Source organism: Juglans microcarpa x Juglans regia, chromosome 6D, assembly GCF_004785595.1.
Source record: "Juglans microcarpa x Juglans regia isolate MS1-56 chromosome 6D, Jm3101_v1.0, whole genome shotgun sequence".
NCBI lineage: Eukaryota > Viridiplantae > Streptophyta > Magnoliopsida > Fagales > Juglandaceae > Juglans > Juglans microcarpa x Juglans regia.
The window spans coordinates 28,800,406-28,823,542 of NC_054604.1; the positions used below are offsets into that span (position 1 = coordinate 28,800,406).

Consider the following 23,137-nt stretch of genomic DNA (forward strand, 5'->3'; position numbering starts at 1 on the left):
TGGAATTTTGTGTATCTCCATTGTATTCTATTCTTTTTAAGCTCATTTCATTTAGAAAGTCATGGGGGAACCGATCAAACAATGATCCACTTCCCACCTAATTAGTTGAACTACACTAACAACTCAGAAATTGCAATGAGAATATATACTTTCAACAGCAGGCAAGAAAGTGGGTTATTCCCATTGTGTGTGATGGTTTCCTGCTCCATGAATTTTAATAGTAGCATTTATATATATAGGTGCTAATTGTTTGGTGTTTTAAATATTATATAGGTATCTGATATATTATCATGACTCTGCTTCCATGTAACATGACCCACACCAGTAGGCAATTCATCCTCATAATCCAGCTCCACCAATTCCTGTTGGTCTTTTGAGAGCCAAAACCTATCTGTAGGCCCTGATAGAAATGATACTGCTTTAGTTTTTAGGAGCCATAAATCCTTTTGGATTAGATACATATATTATACTCATTTCTTTTTGTCCATACTATAGGTGTAGATGGAGCTGTTCATAAATTATTAATACATAGAGCGAAAAAAAAGGCATGCTGATCTTATTAGCTTAATCAATTTGTGTGTTGTGTGTTCATCAGCTATGAATATGAATAGCTTTGAAGGGGTGGCAATCCCCTCAAAGTGCGGCACTAATAAAAAATAGGTCTTACAATAGTGATTAGGCGTTTAATGACGTCCAATTAAATTTTGACTCATTTTATTTATTTATTTATTTATATCACTTTCCTCTTATCATAAATTACTCCTAATAGTTAGAAATTAGACGAATAATTGTAGGTGGGGGTGGATATTGAAACTTGGGTCGTGCCATGGCTCATGTCATCATCGATAAGGCTTAGGTTGACAAGATTGCGAGTAGAAGCCAAAGCAGAAGATGAAAAGATTGGGCCATGCAAAGGCACTGAGAGACAGCTATTAATTTCCATCCAAATTCAAAGTTGCTATCAATGGCTTAAAAGTCAATATTAGGTTCGATGCACAGAAGTAGTTTGTTTAAATTGACTTTGTGGCCGTGATCTCAGTAATGGCTACTGTTTATTCCTCATCATTCCATTCCATTCCATTCCACACAGCTTTTTGATGGGAGTGCGTGCATGCAATGCACCATGAAAACTTCTCATTTTTTCACCCTCTCCCACCTAGAATAAGCACACCTCCCCCAGTACCATGAATCGGCCTAATGGTCAAAACTTTTAATTTGTTCTCATCATCTTCCTCGTACTTACTCTTCAATATTGATATTGAACTTTCAAGGTCATGATCAGCAGATTCCGTTTCTTTTCCTTTTTACTAGAAAAGAGAAATATAAGATCAGGAAATTAGAGGTCATGAGGGCCTCAATATTAAACACACACCCAAAATCATAGATATCTGTTGCAGATCAAAGAAATCTCACAAGAATTAGGCACTAGAAGCTAATCAGTACTGAATGCAAGCAGGAACTACATGCATGCAGTACTTTTCGTCAGTGTTGATCAGTGGCAAATTTGGGTCATTCCTATATAAGTGTAAAATCGTGTTAACGGATCATATTCATATCGTATCAAAGTATAGACATTATACTTAATGGGTCAGCACAAACACGACCCGTTGAGGATTTCGTGTTAAAATTTTAAATACGAACACGATACGGTAAGATAACGGGTTGACACGACACGACCCGTTATGACACGTTAATGAAATTGACTCGACCCGACCCGACCTGCTCCAACCCGTTTACGTTAATGAGTTAAAAAGATACGAAATGACACGACACGACCCGTTTGACCTTATTATAAATATTTAACTATAAATAATATCTATAAAAAAAGAAACAAAAATTAACTACAAGTTTAAAATTACAATCTAAACAAATATGATCCACACACATTGTAATAATATATTAAAATTACATCTCAAATATAATAAACAAAACACACATAGTAAATATATTAATGTTACAATCCCAAATATAATAAAAACACAAATCTAAACAAATTTAGAGCTTGAAAAATGAGGTATAGCGTCCTCTAAATCCTTGCCCTTGTTGTTCTCCAACTCCATTACATTTTCGGTTAACTCGTCCAATTTAACTTCTTTTTGTGTTTCTATTAAAAAAAAGACTTCAATAAAATTTTATATTACTAAAAAATTAGTCATTTATTCAATAAAATAAAAATAATATTACCTTACTTCTCGCCATATAACTAATCTCTAGTGCAGACTAATGCTTCAACAATATCTACTTTTAGTGCACTCCTAAATTGATCAATGATACGCTCATCAACACTAAAAGTAGATTCAAATGCAACTGTAGAAACTGGAACACTCAAAATGTCACGAGCCATACGAGCAAGATCAGAATAACGAAATTCATTTCCTTTCCAAAAGGAAAGAATGTCAATATTTGCATTTCTATCTGCCCTAGGTTCATCCAAGTAAAGATCCAATTGACTTTTTTTCATATGGGTAGAAAGTTCATCAGGTCTAAATGCGTCAAATTCCTGTACACGAAAAATATATAAAAATATTTCAAGTCAATATGTGATATGAAACAACAATATAGTATAAATCATTAAACAAAAAATATTATTTGATATTACCTGCAATAAAAAATTATCATATGAAGAATGACTTTCCTCTCTACTAACAGTACTATCAGAAGTTGTGGTAGAATATGTCATTGTGGGAGCACTAGAAGAATCATATTCCATGAAAAGAGATGACATTTTGCTCCGAACATTCATATACTCTATGCAACATTCTCCATAAAGTTTTGTATAAGAAAAATCAACAAAATGAAGCTTGTATCGAGGATCCAATATAACTGCTATAGCCAATAACACATTGAACTCAGATCAATATTTCTCAAACTTAACAAACATTTTATAACACATTCTCTTCATGTAATCATCTTCACCCTTAGAGTGCCGCTTTAATGTAAAATAAATCGAAAATATAGATGGAAAGTAGAGATTGGCTGTAGGGTATTTGATCCCAGAAAAATTACAAGTGACTCCATAAAAAACTCTCAATAAATCGTTAATCTTCTGTACTATTTTCCACTCAGATATTGATGGACAATGCTTACAATTGGAATCAGTTAACTCCAAATGAGTAAAGGTACGGCGATATAAAAGAGCACTCCTAAGCATAAGAAAGGTAGAATTCCATCTAGTGGGGACATTCTGTCTTAACCCTTTCTTGCTATTCAAAAACATTTGATTTGTTAAATTTGATTTGTTTGCGATCCTTTGACATACTGCTACTTTCACGAACTTTTTGGATAGCAACATCAATCTCTTTTAACCTATCTTGTACTACCAAATTCAGAATATGAGCACAACAATGAAGATGAAATAACTCACCATCACAAAGAAGAGCTTTCTTAATGTTCAATTGAGTTCTTAACAATTCTACTGAAGCATCATTAGAAGAAGCATTGTCTAAAGTTAATGCAAAAATCTTGTGTTGAATTTTTCACTCACATAGCAAATTATAAATTTTTTCAGACAAATATATGCTATTATGTGGTGGTGGCATAAAAGAAAAGTTCAAAACCATTTTCTGTAGAACCCAATTCTTATCCAGAAAATGTGCTGTAATGCACATATAACCATTAGTGGTTATAGAAGTCCACAAGTTAGATGTTAGACTAATTCTACCAGGAGAATCATTTAACATGCATTTAATCATTTTTTTATTCTCGATGATACATCTTAACCAAATCAGCATTGACAGTATTCTTAGAAATAACTGGAACATCTTGACGCAAATATTGCAATAAAGATCTCACCCCCGAATATTCAACAAACAGAAAAGGCAGTTCATGCTTCACAATGACAGCTACTAAAATTTCTCTCTATTGTTCAGTATCAAATTTAGGAATGCTTACCTAAATATTTCCACTTTTTTGTGATAACATCATCTGATCAATATCTTGTGAACTTCTCCTAGGGCATGTGTCAATGTGACGCTTCATATTTTCGATTTTATATTTGCTCGCTGCTATGTAAGTAATTTCACACATCTTGCACTTGGGTTTGTGACTTGCCATTATTGATCTCAGAATCAGGAACCATTTCAAAAAAGTCTACACATTTGACCGTTTCTTTCGTTTTGCTTTAAATTCCTCATTTTGAAAACTTTCTGAGTTAAACGGGTCCAAATCAATCAAATTATCATTTTCACTTGCTACCGAACTCATCTGACAACAAACAACAAGAACAAATATAAGCAGTATAATATTTGTGAAATGAAAAAAAAAACTGCAATTAATGCGAGTAAAATGATACATCATAATATTTGCTCCTGCTCCTATTTTTAATTAATGCAAGTATAATTAATGCAAGAAAAACTTCAAGTCTTTGCGCTTTTGAGGGAGCCATTAAAAAACAAAATGTTGTCAAAGGAACATTATTTGTTTCCATCTGGATAGAAGAGGATTGGATTGGATCAAGCTGTTTATCCCCAAATAGAGAAATAAATCCAAACAGATTAAAGCCTCACTGATCTCAAGCATATTCCCAAATTATATATATGACTGATCCTGATAATTACTTTCTGAATCGAATTTCCCCTTACATAGATGATAGGAAAAAATAAATATTTCTTATATAATGTTCTATGCGGTGGTATATATCATGCACTCATGGTTAATGTTGCTTTCAAGCTAGCTTTTTGTTTCCTAAATGGTTAATGAAGATATAGTTTCCTCCATTAGAAGTAACAAACAAAATTGACACTCTAAATTGCTTCTAAAGTTGCTCTTTATCAGCAGAACATAACAGTGAATTTATTCTCTCTAAAAAAAAACTGATACTATCATACTGCCCGTAACAATTAGTTTAGATCGATTCCCCAGAGAAAAAGAAGAAAAACAATTAGAAATGCACCAAAAAATAACTAAAATATTGCAGACTGTTGAATAAAAAATTTTCATAGCTCTATTGGACAAAGCATATCCAGCTAATGTAGGGTACTGGGAATTGGGGGCTTGCAAACTGTGAGTGAATATCCCCGCTCATTTTACAGAGCATTTGCACTTAGCCTATTCATCTTCTAGTGTGATTCAGTTTATAATTCAGAGGTGTTAGCGTCAACAAAATTCAGAAGTATAATATTTATTATGCTCTTATGCACTGTGAAACTCGTTATTCAGAAGTATAACAAAATTTCGAGGTGTTCTTGGACATTCTATCAAACATATATTATGCACTACAGATCTCTTTGTTCAAAGGTACCTTGCCTCTATTTGGTCACTGAAATTTTAACAAGCCTCTATTACGCTCTTATGCAAGCCAAACAACCAACAATTACAACAAGCAAAATAGTCTCCTCTCTGATGCCCAAACCCCCTAACAATTACATCATGAAAATTGAACAAAATTGTAAAGGTAATATTCTTACAGTGGGCGGCGCGGCGTGGCGACGGGCTTGGGAGATGGGTGGGCGACGGGGCGCTGGCGGCGGGCAGTGTGATTCCGTGGCTTTAAGTCTGCGTGGGCGACTCAGCGTCGCAGTGAAACCGGAGGGGGGCAGCGTCATTGTGAAGACTGAAGAGAACTGGAGGGTGGTAGTGACGCGGCGTCACGGTGAAGAGGAGTGGAGGGGGGCGGCGTGGTCGCGGCGACTCAGAGTTTTTGAAGAAACACTGAAAGTGTGAAATGTAGGGGGTTGGGGGAAGTGTGAAACGCGAGGGGGTGGGGGGGGGGGGGTGGGGAGGAACTTAGAATTTAGGTTTTTTTTAGTTTTAGGTCACAAGGGTATAAGGATAATTTTTATTTTCTTAACGGGTCATAACGAGTTGATTTGTTAGTGACCTATTAAGTAATCGTGTCTTAACAGGTCAACCAGTTTTGATCCGAACTCGTTAATACTCAACCCTAACCTATTTTTATTGTATCGTGTTTATATTGGATTAACGGATCGTATTATATATTGTCATTCCTATATTCCTATTATCATCTCAATTCTGTCTATCAACACAATGAAAGGGGACACGTACGTCTTTATTGAGGGAGCCAAAGCGACACCAATCGCCATCTATGGAGACTGGATTAGCTGGCTCCTTCATTAACAGCCAAATATGACGATAGATCAGATTAAGATCATTACCAATATATATATATATATATATATATATATATATATATATATATATATATTTCTTTTTTGAAATTCTATAACAAATTAAATAACGAAATTTCATCGTCTTAATTGTGAGCATGCAAGTAATTAATGTAGTATGTCGTTGCTTAACAACATGCAATTATTTACCTACTGAAAAGACGTTTTCGTTCACTTTTTTTTTTTTTTTTTTCCTTTTTCCATGCACCTCTTCGATCTCAGTGTTATTTAATCCATTGATCAGAATGCATATATACTAAAGAAACTAGAACCTTTAAGCGAAAATGACAACATGCAATGAGTTCTTATATACATATATATATATATATATATATATATATATATATATATATATATTAGAGGCCCGAAAAGTACCATAGTACCAGAGAGAACAATTAATTATAATATTGAAAGAAACACAACTATAGAAGATTAATATAATCAGAAAACCAACTACTTGAACTCAAATTAAACAACTTTTCAGTCTGTTTCTGATCAATATCTATGGCGTCCTGAGAGCCTGAATCTTCCTTAATTTTGACAGCCCCCTATTTGTGTGTGTATATATATCCTTTTTTTTTTAATGTCGGAAAACTTCTTTAAATAGGGATCTTCCGACTCACTCTGCATAATAAATTTCGATCGCACCACATTCTCGAAAAATTTTCTACATGAAATTGATTACATCGCTTCGGGGTCATTCATAGGTATAGAAATAAGTCCTGTCAAATAGAGTTTTTTAGTAGGCCTTACTTATTTTGTCTGCCGACAACTTCAAGTTGCATATACAAGCATTGGAACGGAATCTTCATCATTCAACTCTCCTGAACAAATTAGCTGTACAACAACACTTACATTATCCACAGACATTCCTCCAGCTGGAAGGTGATTTAATTTAATTTAATATCTGTGATCGATGATCATATTCTATTAATAATTCCCAGATTAATTCACAAGTGCGTGCATTCATAATGATTTCATTTGCAGAATAATAATAATAATAATTTATGTTTGCCTCTCGATTAATTCATGTTGATATAGTTGGGTGTTTTGTACTGTATATGATGATCTCAAGGTGCACTATATATATTGAGTAGGACGTGAGTGCATGGAGACTTTTAAATTGAATGCTACCTAACAAGCTGAGAAAGTACTGCCAAACTGCTGGCCCATGGAATTGCAAAGGAGACTGAGAAAGAAGATAGATATCAATCAAAGGGGGAGGGATTGAATTCTGAAAGGTGTGAGTGAACAAAATCATCCCACGATCACAATACTGTTGCTTCTGCAGATAAAAGAAGAGGCTGAACTTTTGATACCACATATATAATTGAGTGCAGTTGACTTATTTGAGTTTGTGGACAATGGGTGTTGCATTTTTTACAATTATTCCACAAAGCTGTAGGGGAAGTTCATCATGACAGGCTCTTTTGGCTACACTCTCTCCCACTGAGAATATAAACCATATATACTTGAATCCACCCTCAAACCTAAATCGCAACTTGATTAACAGCAAGAGGGAAATCAGCTAGCAATGCTTTCTTGGATCAAGGCCTTTAGCCTCATCCTTCTCCTGCTCGGCCTGGGTTCCTCATCTTCAGGTAAGTAGGTTTCACAACATAAAATAATTCCAAAAAAACATGCATAGAGCTGGCCGGGTTAACATAGATTTTCATGTTTCTTCCTTGTAGGCAGTACTGCTGATCATGGCCTCAGAAATGGAATGAAAATGAGTACATACTCAAGCCTGGAGGTAAGCTTAGCTAGCTGCAGGCATGGAAGTGCATATATATACGTACCTCTGCTCTTTATATACGAGTTCAAAATAATCACCTCATGGATGCCATACTTTTCAGGCAATGATCCAAATGAAGGCGAGAAAGCTTATCCGAGTTGATCATACACTGTTGGATAACTTGGATTATCAAGATCCAATTGCCAATCCTGCACATGAACCGAAGAAAGGCAGCCCTGGAGGGAAAGGATGAGGCAATATTCCTTGATAAACTCGACGCTCGTTTTACGGCCCTTAATCTTTTGTGAGAATGGTGTCGCTGATCAAGAGAGATTTGAGATGCATGTGATCGAGTCTATTTTGAAGGGTTTGTCGACATCTATATATATATATATATATATATATTATATAGCTGTGAATGGCATGAAAATTTTCTTGCCCTAAAAGTACTTGGCCATAGAACGAGTGCTTATATAAATTGTAGTCATGAACACATTGAAAAAGAATGAAGAGATAAATAAAGTTTGGGTCGAAAATCATTTGCATATATGCAGTACTTTGGGTTAATCTCAGAACCTGAGTCTCGAGGTTTGACAAATATGGAAGTCTTTAATCATCTAAGGAAGTGATTTTTCTATTTGAACTTGAAGGACGTACGTACCTGAATCTAAAGCTCTGCTTCTAAACTTAGTTTTGGGGAGAGAAAAAGATCCAATTATTTCAGCATTAATGGTCCTAAAATACAGTGCGTGCAAATTGAAACCAGGCCATCGTTCAAGGATCAACTGATCAGAAATGGTGAAATCTCGTTCAAATGTTATATATATATCCTGAATTCACAGTTTGACCGACAACCATGGAACTATGGAAGAACTGTACGTGATATTGAGAGACACAATGGCTTATATATAAACGCCTTAATTAATGCTTGTTTTAATGAAGCATGCAGTTTAAGCAAGATCAGTCCTGTAGAAGAATGATCCAGATCAAGATCAAGATCAAGATCAAAGAACTCTCTTTTGGCATCTTAGGCTTGGATGAGAGGTCTGATTCATGCAAACTATGGATTGAAATGTTTCACCTATATCAAATGATCAACCTCAAACTCAGCTTATAACTTATTTATATATTTTTCCCATCCTTTATTTAATTAGCTCAAATATATATATTTATATATTCAATATTAGTACAATCTTGATCGTTAAAATTTCTAATTTTTTTTTTTTTTTTTTTTTTTATGAAAATAGACTTCATTTCATTCAATGAATTCAAAGTTATAGTTGTAACTAATCAATACAGGAAAAACCCAAATTACCAGCCAAACTACTCATCTGTTAGGGGGTCCCCACCTCACAAATTTCTTTGTGGTAGACATTGTCTTAACTTCTATAAACTCTCTCCTGACAAACGTCAGAAAGAAAAACGCTTTATAAAAACAGAACTAAACAATCCCCCTCTTCCAAAAGAGGCGAGGTACTATATCATTATACCATTCCATTAATTTGACTCCATCATTCCATTAATTATACCAATATGATCTCTTTAATCTCCTTACCTTGTGTGGCTAGAGAGATTGATCCCTCTCTCTAGACTGGCTCCTATTCCTATACTTGCTTGTATTCGGAAAAAAAAAAATTTTCATAAAACATTATAATGTATTCTGGAAATATTTTCATCCTATCACAATATAGTGCAAACTAAAGAGATAGAGCCGGGTTTTTGTAGGTAATATTTAGAATATTTGTCATAGCCATATATATAGTTCTTACTAACATGATCAATTTGAGTCTCGTGATCATTAGTTTGCTTGATTAGATCAGATAATGCAATATTCACGTACAAGATGAATATTAATAATCAGATTAATATCCTTTAGGGTTCTTTTTTTGCCTGTAGAATATATAAAATCATGTTTAATCTCTCTTAAATTATAGCACTAGATTCCTACTAAAATCACCACCCATCCAAATGTTAGGAGAGTAAAGAAACAAGCCTTCTGCCAAGAGTTATGTCATATATAATACTTTCGTCACATTGTATTGATGTCACATCCAACACAATACACACCACACAACACAATTTTTCTTTTAGTTTTTTTTTTAAATTTCTTTTGGTTTTATTTCAGTTAAATTAATTGAATTCTTCTACTCATCATATTCCTTACACCACATACTTGCTAAAGAAAAAATAAAAAATAAAAAATTTATATGCTGTGTGTGGTGTAAGAATAATGAGTATAATTTTTTCTTTCTTACTAGGACTGGAATTACACAATGCTCATGATCTTTAATGACTATAGTTATTAAGTATTAATTTATTTTAAACTTGATTATTTTTAATGATATTAATTAGTATATATTTTTAAATTTTTTTAATTTAAATAATTGATTTATCAATATGACTGAAAAAAATCAAATAGTGGATAAAATATAACATTTCTTTCTGGTAATGATATCCATTATCCAACATTACGTGCGAGAAGATTTCGGATGTGTATGGATGATGAAGTGAGTTGAGTTGAGTTGAGTTATGATGATAAAATATTGTTAGAATATTATTTTTTAATATTATTATTATTTTGAAATTTGAAAAAATTGAATTGTTTATTATATTTTATATTAAAATTTAAAAAAATTATAATGATGAGTTGAGATAAATTGAAGTGAGTATAGTAACTAAACAGACCCTTCATTCTCATTGGATGAGAAGGACCATTCGAGGTGAATACTGAATGTTTGGAGGACTAAAAGGATAAAAAGAAAGAAAAAGATACGGAATCAAAATCCAGTTAAGCCTCTGGTTTTTGCTTTTAGAGGAAAAGATGGAAACTCAGCATCGGAGTCTGTTGAGTTGACGATCCAACCCCCACCCAACCCTTCCTTCCTTCCAAACTCCCAATTTCTCTCTTTAGCCGAACCACCAAAACTACCATTTTGTTCTTTACAGAGCCACTCGGAATTCTGAAACCTCCCTCCCACTTTGCCAGCCACACACAGACTGTGACATCTCATCTTCTTCCAAAGTTCCCACTCTGCTTCTGAATAATCAGTATCCATGGCTTTGTTGAGACTTCAGACTGCTGAACGAAATCTGTTCTAATCCTCTCCTCCACTACTACCATTGCTTTCCCTCCTCTTATCACGCTCTCTCTCCGTTTCTACAAGTCACCGCCTCTCGCTTTTCCCACTACTCGTACGATTGGCGGTCACGATGCCCGGCCTGGTATCCGTTAAAACACCGCCTGACTCTGCGCCGCTCCGTATCTCCGTCCCCGATGCCCATACCCCACCTCAGAGATCCGAGCCCGTTAACTCCAAGCCTCCTTCCCCGCTCCCCAAGAGGCTTCCTTCTCCTTCCCCTTCTCGATCTAAATTCTCTCCCAGGAAGCCCCCGCCCGAGTCCTCCAGCCCCAACCCTAAACCTAACCCTGATCTCAACCCCAATTCCCAGTCTGCTCTCGAGAACCCGGATCTCGGCCCTTTCCTCCTCAAGCTCGCTCGAGATGCCATTGCGTCCGGCGAGGGCCCCGTCAGGGCCTTGGACTACGCTCTCCGCGCTTCCCAGTCCTTCGAGCGGTGCGCTCCGGCTGACGGCGAGCCCAGCCTGGACCTCGCGATGAGCCTCCACGTTCTGGCCGCGATATACTGCAGCCTGGGGCGGTTCGACGAGGCAGTGCCGGTCCTGGAGCGGGCGATCCGGGTCCCCGACCCTCCGAGAGGTGCGGACCACGCGCTCGCTGCGTTCTCGGGTCATATGCAGCTGGGGGACACATACTCGATGCTCGGACAGGTCGATAAGTCCATCCTTTGCTACGAAGAAGGGCTTAAGATCCAGATCGATGCCTTGGGGGAGTCCGATCCGAGAGTCGGAGAGACTTGCAGGTTCGTTCTCGCCTTTGTATGTTAGAGAGCTTATATATATATATATATATATAGATGGTGTTTTCTTTTTCCTTCAAAAAATTCGTTTAAAGCCAATTGGCTATCATGTGCTACAAATGCCGAATTTAAGATCTTTCTAATCCTATTCGGAAAGCGTAAATGCGACCGAAATTAGTGGAATTTCCCCGAAAAGTTTCCTTAAAAATTAGTGATGACTGTCAGTCGCTGGCTTTCTTGTCATTTTATAATTTTGTTTGCTAGTTTTTAGGAAATCAAAACATGGGAGGTATCTGATCTATTTCATTTCTTGAGAATTGAGGCTTGGGGCTAGAAAATGGGAAATCCGCCAATTACTAGAAAACGGCATACCCGCTTCTTTATGTTTAGTTCTGGAATTTCTATACTATTCTTCTGATAACTGGAGAAAATAACTGTACAAGTAGGAAAACTGGAGCCGTTTAAATATTTTTAAACTGCTTTTTGTTTCATTGCGAAATAAACTCCAATCTTCTTCAGTGGCTGCATTCAGGGATTGTAGCAGCTTTCTGAGGTTTGAATACTTTGCGTATCATGTTTCTTCAGATTTTGTGTATGCGGGATTTCTGACAAAACAATTATCCAACCTGAACGCATGTGAAATTATTAGTGAACGATGAAACAATATATTAGAACATGGACTTTAATGGTCAGCTGCGAAGAGTAGCTCCTTAGAGCATGCATTCTCTCTCCTAAAATTTTCTCTCTGTACACTTTTTGCTTTTCTTGGTTTTCTTGTGTTTTTGCTTCTGGTGTTGGGTCGTCAATGGTGGTAGTTCCTTGTGGTGATTAGCATGTAGTCCAGTTGGGTGTTAAGTTCAGACTGGTGATTATCGTGTTAGTGTATTGGTTGGTGACGATGGGTATGTGCACAGAGGTCTTCATTGAATAGAAGTTATTTGTGTTTAGAAGGGAGAATGCTAGGTGGTGGAGAATCACTGAGAATAGTTGGCGTGTGGTGAAATACATTTCCTTAGAGCATGAAGCTTTGGGGTGGCCGGGCTTGATGGTGAGGGAATGTGCTGTGTCTTTGGGCTCCCCAGAGTTTCTTAGAACTCGTAGAACTGGAAATGCAGTATTAATGATGCAGAGGGGTTGCAACAGCAATGGAAGGGAATTTGGGCATGAAAAGAGGAGAGATATGCTTGTGGTTCCAGAAGGTAGGAAGGGTGAGGGGTGGAAGAAATTTGGAGATATTTTGAAGGAGTTCACGGCTCATCCCTCTGTTTCGGTTGTGAGAAATAGAGTGATGGCACTCCCATGGTCATCGCAGGCAGACAAGCCGAAGGTGTCCAGGGGAGAAGGCAGTGCTCTTGCGTTCATGGTTGATGCCTCAAGATCGTACATCGAGGTCCTTGAAGCATAGAAAGTACAGCAGCAAGAAGTGAGTGGAGCGGTGCCTATCGTGCATGAGGTCGTGCAGAGGCAGTGAGACAGATGAAGAATATTTGTTAATGGTTTTGAATAATATGGAGATAAAAGTATGGTTATTATTGGAAGAATTAGTTGGTCTTAAACGTTGCGTTAAGGGTAAGGAAGTGAAGGAGTTGGGCCAGGCTTTGGGTTCCAATTATTTGGGCTAGGCTTCGGATTAGTGGGAGTTGGGTTTAAGGGAAGGGAATATGGGCCAGGTTGGGATGCAGGCTGGGCTAGCAAAGGGAGTACGGGCTGGGATGCAGGCTGGGCCGGCGAGATACGGGCCGGGCCGGGCCAGGCCAGGCCAGACTGCAGGCCCAAAGAAGACCTGGAAGGTGTTTCGGACACCTCCCGATATTTTAGGGCAGAGCCTGGTTCACCCTCCTACGACGCCGGTAAGTGCCGTAATGGCTCCCTTACTAGCACAGAAAGCTTCGACAGCCGTCGACGAGCATCATGGGGTGCCGGCTCAGTCACCTCGACGGGAGGTTATCGAGGAGGGTGAGTTGCCGGTTCAGCATGGGCCTTTAAACACCACTTTTTTGTCGTCGGTTTGTGGGTTTTCGGTGGAGGAGGTACAAAATCTACCGTGTGTGGTGGATGGAGGCACAAAAGCGTTACCTGTGCAGTCCTGCTCGTTGGAGCATGGGTTCTCCCTACTGAGGGCTCCGATAGAGAAGCCGATTAGTAAGAAGCCTCTGAGTTTGGTTTGTCCGTTGCCGGCTCATGGGTTGGTGTTGGAGGATGCTCAGAAACAGCCGTGTGTGGTGGATGGAGGCACAACAGTGTCTCCTGTGCAGCCTGTTTGGTCTGAACAAGGGTTATTTTTGGAGATGGGTGTTTCTGACGGGAATGTAGTGGAACCCAGTGGTGATTTGGAAGTTTTCAGTGTTACTGAAAATGTAGTGGAACACAGTGTTGAATTAGAAGCTGTATGTGGCTCGGAATTGGCATTATTTGCTTCTGCCAGTAATGTTGAGGAGGGGGCCATTCTAACACCCTTGTGTACATACCCGCCCAGATCTAATTATGGGAGTTCTTCGTCAAATTGGGTTTTCAAAGAAGTAGAGGAAATTCAGGAGGTCATTGGGATTTTGTTTGGAGGGTATGAAGAACAATTTAAGGCTCTCCTCGTAGCACTTGAGGCTAGTCATTAAAAATCAGCCTCAAAGCGGGATAGGGAGCTTAAAAAGCTAACTTGCTCCATTAATTATGATGTGAAAGAAGAGAGTGGCGGAAGGGATAGATCGAGAGGGAGGGGTAACATAGTTTTTTATGAAGTCTAAGATTTTATCATGGAATGTACGGTGGTTTAATGATCGTAATAAACGCCTTCGTATCAAAGCATTATTGCGGTTGTGGAAGGGTGATGTGGTGTGTTTTCAAGAAACAAAGAGGAGTTTCATTGACAGAAAATTTGTGCGAAGTTTATGGGGTGTTCATATGTGGGTTGGACCTATTTGGCCTCTTTGGGAGCCTCGGGTGGAGTATTGCTTATGTGAGATAAAAGTGGTTGAGTCGATTGAAGAATGTGTCGGAGAGTTTTCGGTTACCTCTTTATTTAAAAATGTGGTTGATGGATGGGAATGGGTATTTGCAGGTTCCTACGGTCCTAACGTGGATCAGGATAGGATAAGGTTGTGGGAGGAGTTGGCGGGTGTATATTCCTTATGGGATGTGCCGTGGTGCATGGGGGGTATTTTAACACTATCCGGTTCCCTAGTGAGCGTTCAGGGCAGACATTCTATGGCCATGGAAGAATTCAACGAGTTCATATTTGATCTGGATTTCATGGATCTCCCTCTGGTAGGGGGTGAATTCACTTGGTCAAATGGGCGGGTTTGGTCGAGATTGGATAGATTCTTAGTCTCTCCTTCGTGGGAAGCTAAATATCCGAAAGTAAGTCAGAGAAGACTAGCTCGAGTCAGTTCAGATCACTATCCTATCCTTTTGGATTGTGGGGGTATTCACAGGGGGCGAGAGTATTTCAAGTTTGAAAATATGTGGCTAACAACAGATGGGTTTGTAGAGATGGTTAGTGGTTGGTGGTCTTCATATCAATTTTCTGGTACTCCAAGTTACATTCTTGCAAGTAAGTTGAAGGCATTGAAACAAGACTTGAAGTGGAATTTGGAGGTGTTTGGTCATATTGACAACCAGAAGACTACACTGTTGGAAGAACTGCAAGAACTTGAGAATAAAGAGCTTTTGGGAGATAATTTGGAGGAGGTGTAATTGAGGAAAGGATTGGTTATGGCAAATTTGGAGAGGGTTTTGTTATCAGAGGAGATTATATGGCTTCAAAAATCCAGGGCACTTTGGTTGAAAGAAGGCGATAGGTGTATGAAGTTCTTTCACAAAGTGGCTAATTCACACAAGTGTAACAATGCCATCGAGTCACTTCAATCAGGTTCTTAGGTGATATCTTCTCCTTCCGAGCTAGAAAATCACATAGTACAGTACTATGAGTCCCTTCTCACAGAATCGGTTACTTGGAGGCCGAAGCTTGATGCTTTGCATTTTGAGGCAATTGATTCACAGAGCGTGAGTGTGTTGGAGAGACCTTTTGCTGAAGAAGAGATTTACAAAGTCATATCTGGCATGGCCAAGGATAAAGCGCCGGGGCAGGATGGCTTTTCAATGGGGTTCTTTCAAACTTGTTGGGATATTGTAAAAGGTGATGTTATGCAAGTTTTTAGCGAATTTCACTCTTTCCAGAAGTTTGAAAAGTCCATTTATACGACCTTTATTGCTCTTATTCCTAAGAAACACGGGGTTCTGACTATTGAAGACTTTCGGCCTATAAGTCTGGTTAGTAGCGTTTATAAGATAATCTCGAAGGTTCTTGCTAACCGGCTTAGTTCGGTGTTAAAACATATTATCTCCAAGTCTCATAATGCATTTATCCGTGGGAGACAAATTCTTGACTCAGTACTTATTGCAAATGAGTGCTTGGATTATAGATTACGGGAGGGAGGTTCAGGTGTTTTGTGCAAGCTTGACATAGAAAAGGTCTATGATCATGTGAATTGGGAATTCCTTTTATACGTGTTTGAGAGATGTGGTTTTGGGGATAGGTGGATTGCATGGATGCGCCATTGTATTTCAACCGCCTGGTTCTTAGTTTTGGTTAACGGTACACCTGCTGGTTTTTTTTGCTCGTTTGAGGGGACTGTGGCAGGGAGATCCTTCATCTCCTCTATTATTTGTCATAGTTATGGAGGTTTTGAGTAGGATGGTGCAGGCTGCTGTTGGGGGAGGGCTCTTAACGGGTTTTCAGGTGGGCAATGGTGATGGTGGTACTATTGTCATATCACATCTTTTTGCAGATGATACACTAGTTTTTTGTGAAGCAAAGAGTAGCCAGATCCAAACTTTAAGAGCATTGCTACTTTGCTTTGAGGCAGTGTTGGGGCTAAAGGTGAATCTAGGCAAGTCTGAGATGGTTCCTGTGGGTGTGGTTTCTAATATTCTTAGGCTAGCTAGTCTCCTGGATTGTAAGGATTCCTCTTTTCCAATGAAATATTTGGGTCTCCCACTGTGAGCAATTTTCAAGAATAGAACCATATGGGATGTGGTAGTGGAGAAGATATAAAAATGGCTGGCTAGAAACGGGTGTATTTATCAAAGGGGGGCCGTCTCACTCTTATCAAGAGTACTTTCATTAATCTCTCCACTTATTTTTTATCTTTGTTTCCTATGCTTGTAGGAGCGGTGAACAGAGTGGAGAAACTCTTTAGGGCGTTCCTATGGGGAGGAATGGGGGAGGAGAAGAAATTCCATTTGGTTAGATGGAAGAATGTATGTACCTCAGCTGTGAACGGGGGGTTGGGTGTATGTAATTTGAGAATTTTCAATAAAGGTTTATTGGGAAAATGGCTATGGAGATATCATTTAGAGGGGGATCATTGTGGAGGGATACTATTGACGCTAGACATGGTGTCGCTTAGGGTGGTTGGTGCTCTAAGGAAGTAAGTGGGTACTATGGGGTGGGTTTATGGAAGTATATAAGAAAGGGGTGGCCATGTTCTATAAATCAAGTTCGCTTTGCAGTTGATGAGGGAAGTCGTATCAGATTTTGGCAGGATGTGTGGTGTGGAGTCCAGGCTTTGGAAAGGGTTTTTCCGGCCTTATACCATATTGCAGCTAATAGGGAAGTTTCGTATATTCTCTCATGGTGCGCATCTGTGGAATACCCTTTTTAATAGGGATTTCCATGATTGGGAATTACCTATTGTTTCAGAATTTTTCAGTTTATTATATTCCACTGAGATCCCATTGACATAGCGAGATAGTCTGAAGTGGAGGTCTAATAATCACAAGTCATGTACAGTGAAGGCATATTATAACATCTTGACAACACAACTTGAGATTATTTTGTTCCCTTGGAAGAATATTTGGAGGTCTCGTGTGCCCCCTAGAGTAGCTTTTTTCGTTTGGAGTGCAGCTCTTGGGAAGATATTGACCACGGACAACTTGAGGAATAGAGGATGTATAGTATTAGATTGGTGCTACTTGTGTAAGAAGAATAGAGAATTTGTGGACTATCTATTACTACACTGTGAGGTAACAAGGGAGTTGTGGGATGAGATCTTTCTGAGGGTTGATATTGCCTGGGTTATGCCTATGAGGGTGGTGGATTTGTTGGGATGTTGGTCAAAGTTGTAAGGTTGCAAGCAAGTGGCAGCAGTGTGGAAGATGATTCCGTTGTGTATTATGTGGTGTATTTGGACGGAAAGGAACGCATGTTGCTTTAAAGATAAGGAACGTACAAGGACTGAGTTGAAGAATTTTTTTCTCCACACTCTAATGTGTTGGTTTTCCACTATTGTATTACATGGGGACAATGTTCAGGATTTCCTGTCTTTAATTTATCGCTTTTAGAATGTATTTAGGAGTTCCTTTGTATACGTCCCGTGTACAAGGGCTATGCCCATTTCATTCATATGTATAATATCTCTCTTTTTACTGATTTAAAAAAAAAAAAAAAAGGTTTCAGCTGCAATCGACTTTAATGAGCTGAACTTTCTTGATTTTCTTTTGAGTGACGCTAGGAACCGGGTAGAGTGTAAAAATCCTTTTTACACCATCCAATACAAAACTGCCACATCATAGCTCCCTGAAAATTTACATGCCTGCCTCACAACTTCTTCCCCCCCCCCCCCCCCCCCCCCCCCCCCCTCTCCCAACAAAACATATCCCAGTTATTTACACGGATATCATATTAGGTACTGGTGGTCCCAGATTTGCACAACAACAAAATTAAAAGTATGTCCTCAAAAATTACACAAATACACAACATCAGCCCCAAAATACTGAAAATATAGCAGCCCCTATCCACAACATCAGCCCTTAAAATACACTAGATTCAACAAATACATAAAATTCACTAGATTCACAACCACATTCACAACATCAACCCCCAAAATACACTAGATTCAACAAATATAAATTTTACTTACAACCGCCGGAGATCGACTGACAGAGGTTAGAGAGTTTCGGATATGTGGATCTGTTTGAGGAGAGAGAGACTGAGGTGGCTTGAGGAGGGAGAGACAGTGCAGACCAATGTTGGAGTTTCACTTGAGAGAGAGAGAGAGAGAGAGAGAGAGGGGGGGGGGGGGAAGAAAAAAAATTACACTTTTCAGTACGTGGGGTTTTTTTTTTTTTTTTTTGGGGGGGGGGGGTGGGAGGTAAAATTGTGTGAGGCAGGCGTGCAAATTTCTTTCATGGATGTATGACGTGCCAGTTTTGTATTGGATGGTGTAAAAATGATTTTTAACTCTACCCGGTTTGAAGTTAATCTTTTTTTTTTTTTTTTTTTTTTCTGCTTCTAGATTTGTATTTCTTTTATACTTAGTGTGTACTTGGATTGCTTCTTTAAAAGATGTCTTGTTACTTATAAGAGTACCAAAAAGGATTAACTTACAACTCTCTTACAAATCTTTTACAACTCTATATTAAGTGAAGGGCAGCTTGGTAAAATTGAAATTAATTTTTACTTATAAAAAAAAAAAATTTGAAATTCATTTTTAATGGAGTGGCATGATTGCATTGGTTGATTGTGAAATGGGTCGTAAAAAAGTTGTAAAGAGGGTTGTAGGCGTATCGTTACTCTTTTCTCAAGTTAGCCCTTCAGAGATTTTGAATCTACATGTCAGTTTAGTGGCCAACTGGAACTCTATGTTATCCCTCCAGAGATTTTGAATGGTAGATTGCTTTAACAGATTTTAATATTTCTTCATTTGTCCATCACGTTCATATTATGGGTTTGCTTTAAGGTAGAATGCCTACAATTTTTTGGGTTTCTTGAAATATATTCGTCTTGTGCCTAATCTCTTGGTATGGTGGATGAATTATGTTATTTGATATTGAAAATGCAGATACTTAGCTGAGGCCCACGTTCAAGCGATGGAGTTTGATAGAGCAGAAGAGTTGTGCAAAAAAACGCTTGAAATTCATCGTGCGCACAGTGAACCAGCATCTCTTGAAGAAGCAGCTGACCGCAGGCTGATGGCTCTCATATGTGAGGCAAAAGGAGACTATGAAACAGCCCTTGAGCACCTCGTCCTTGCCAGCATGGCAATGATTGCAAATGGACAAGAGAGTGAGGTTGCCTCTATTGATGTCAGCATTGGAAACATTTACATGTTTCTCTGTCGCTATGATGAGTCTCTCTTTTCCTACCAGAAGGCACTTACCGTTTTTAAATCATCAAAGGGTGACAACCACCCATCTGTTGCCTCTGTGTTTGTTCGCCTTGCTGACCTATATCATAGAACAGGTAAGCTCCGAGACTCCAAATCCTACTGTGAAAATGCCCTGAGGATATATGCAAAGCCTGTGCCTGGAACCACGGCAGAAGACATTGCTGGGGGGTTGACTGAAATATCTGCCATTTATGAGTCTGTGGATGAGCCTGAGGAGGCTCTGAAGCTTTTGCATAAGGCAATGAAAATGTTGGAGGATAAACCAGGACAGCAAAGCACAATTGCAGGAATAGAAGCACGAATGGGAGTGATGTCTTACATGGTTGGAAGGTATGAAGAATCGAGGGACTCTTTTGAAAGTTCTATAGCAAAACTTAGAGCTAGTGGAGAGAGGAAGTCGGCCTTCTTTGGGGTTGTGTTGAACCAAATGGGATTGGCTTCTGTCCAGTTGTTCAAGATAGATGAGGCGGCTGAGTTGTTTGAAGAAGCGAGGGGGATTCTGGAACAGGAGTGTGGCCCATGCCATCAAGATACCCTTGGAGTATATAGTAATCTTGCAGCAACCTACGATGCTATGGGAAGGTAAAAAATCATTTATTTTGTTCTTTTCCGCATGTTTCTATGACAGTTTATTCTTCCTGTATTTTGGTGTAAGCTGCTTGCTCATGGCTGACTTGCCTGATCCTCTGAGCCAACAGTTGAGTTTCAATTTTTGGCTTGATGAGCTTTCAAGTGCTCATTTACTAATAAAAAAGAAAGGGTTCATCTATATGCAACTGAAAGCATGCAATCCTTATGAATTGATTTTAATAGAGTAATAGTAAGGTTTGTGTTGGTGTTACCTGTCTTATCAGCCAAAGTAGCTATCCTAGATATGGGTGCTCCAGATACCCACACAAATTAGAAACATGGTCTAATTTAATGTTTTTCACTTCCCGAGTTTGATTGCCGTTTTAACAGTTGGAATAATTCAACGATGTTAGGTATGTGTTCTTAAAGCCTTTCTTGAGTTGTATTTGACTTGTTTATTTCTTTTCCTCTTTTTTTTTCTTGGCAATGGGCTTTCTCATAGATTGATATTTGAAGAACTCAATTTTGTTCCGTTATTCAATCACCTTTGCACTACATGCTCATAACTCAGATGATCAGATTTACTCGATTGGCTTCTTTTTGGTTTGGGTTTGGCTCATTCTCTATTCCAGTACTTCCATCAAGTTGACCTGCGTGTTCTTTTTCAATTGTCAACTACTGCTATTTAAGGCCCATGGTTCATAAGCAAAGACTCATAATTCTAATATTGTTTCTTATCAGTACTACCATTCATGCTTAAAGCAAGAACGTGGTTATTTTCTCCTATGATTATTCTTTTATTTTTAACAATGTTATCAAACTATTTCAGAGTGGATGATGCAATTGAAATGTTGGAGCATGTCCTTAAACTAAGAGAAGAAAAGCTTGGAATTGCTAATCCTGACTTTGAAGATGAGAAAAGAAGGCTAGCCGAGCTCCTGAAAGAAGCAGGCAGGACCCGAGACAGAAAAGCCAAGTCACTGAAAAACCTCATCGATCCCACCTCAAAGAAGACAAAGAAAGAAGTGACAAAGAGGTGGCCTAGTTTGGGTTTTCGAAGTTGAAGATAAAAAACAAAAAAAACAAAAGTGGCCGTTCTTCCATAGCTATCTGCTCCCCTTACACGTGCACATTCATTCTGTAGCATAGAGGATCATGTATAGAATTGAAGTTGTAATTTGGTGAGGTTTTTCTGATGTGCTAATTGCTTTTACTTTGAATGTCGGTATTGTCACCTTGAAGTTGTGCATCGAAAGGAAAAATGCCCCATTATTTGAGTGGAAATAAGTTTGATAACGTTTGTAATTGTTCCCCATCATTTGTGCTTTTATCTGATTTTGGCAAACATCATTTGGACACTTCTCTTTTATCTTCATTCCTCATCAATGGTTTGTTCACTTATACATTTATGTTTGAGCAGTGCGATATAAAGTTTAGAGGACTGTATTGCGGTCCCAGTGTGTGAAGTACCAAATTGTCTCCATTTTTAGGCTTAAATTGACTACGTTACCCCTCTTTCTTCTTCAACCTAAAGCCAAAACATTTGAAATCAGATTTTTGTTTATGCCTCTGCCGCGTGCCCCAGGGGATTCCCACCATCGTCGGCCATCATAGCCTAATCTCCTCCACCATCGATGGAGTCACATACTCCACTGCCACGACCTTCTTGGCCACCATTAAAGCAAAGCACAGCTCCCATTCCATTGTTTTTCTCAAGATTTTTTTTATTTTGCTGCGCCCAAGGAAAATGCATTTTTCTATCAAGGCAAAGACAACAAATTTTTGTAGTGTGTCACATAAAAGTGTTCCAAGTGTGAAAAAGAAAACAATTTTTGTAGTGTGTCACAGAAAAGTGTTCCAAGTGTGAAAAAGAAAACAAATTTTATTTAGGTCGCTAGAAGGACATGAATTTTCTTGTCGGTATTCCATACTTGTTGCCCAAGTTTTTTAATCGGTTGTGCCTCCTCAGCAATCATGGAAGCCGTGAGAGGCATGGCATCTAACACCAAATCCAACAAAATCACACTTCCTGCTTCTTTCACAAAATCAACCAATACGAATTCCACACAAACCTTCATTACAAAGAGCCATTACACTGCATCTGAGGAACGCCGCGGTAGGGGGGGAGAGTGGTTGGTGGTTGATTTCATCGTATGGCCTAGCTTAGTTTTGGTTCTCTGTAATGAAACGTGCCCCCTCTCAGCTGGCTCATATATATTTGCACTGAATCTCCCCTTGATAGTTGTTGCCTTCTCTTCCCATCAAGCGAAACCCTTCTAGCATCCTCTGGTATCTGCCAAATACGACAATAAAGTAGCAAGAACCATGATCAATAAGCAAACTTTACCAGTGACGTAAAAGATAGAACAATAGTTCTTGTATCATACTTGAAGCAACTTCATGTGATGACAGAATGGTTTTAGACTCAAAATAAAGTAGAAAGAGAGAAAATTTGGCATGAAACTAGTAGTTTCCTAGATACTTCTTTGAAGAACTAAAAGGCATTCAAAAGATGACATCCAACTACTTCACTGATAGGAATACGAGTATAACGGAACTTTTTTTTACAAGTATGACAGAAGTCAATGTGAATACAAGTAGCAGAACTGAGAATGCTTTGTATATGAGTGCTGACCAATACTCGAGAATTTATATTGGGCCCTG

The 23,137-nt window shown here is 38.5% G+C and overlaps 1 protein-coding gene across 1 annotated transcript; it reads left to right on the forward strand.

Moving 5' to 3' along the window:
• Positions 1-10,674: 10,674 nt before the first annotated feature.
• Positions 10,675-21,778, forward strand: LOC121234310 (protein KINESIN LIGHT CHAIN-RELATED 1-like). The gene is made up of 3 exons (XM_041130206.1): positions 10,675-11,741; positions 19,577-20,485; positions 21,303-21,778. The coding sequence occupies exons 1-3, from the start codon at positions 11,071-11,073 to the stop codon at positions 21,535-21,537; spliced, it is 1,815 nt and encodes a 604-aa protein (XP_040986140.1). The 5' UTR covers positions 10,675-11,070; the 3' UTR covers positions 21,538-21,778.
• The last annotated feature ends 1,359 nt before the right edge of the window (positions 21,779-23,137 follow it).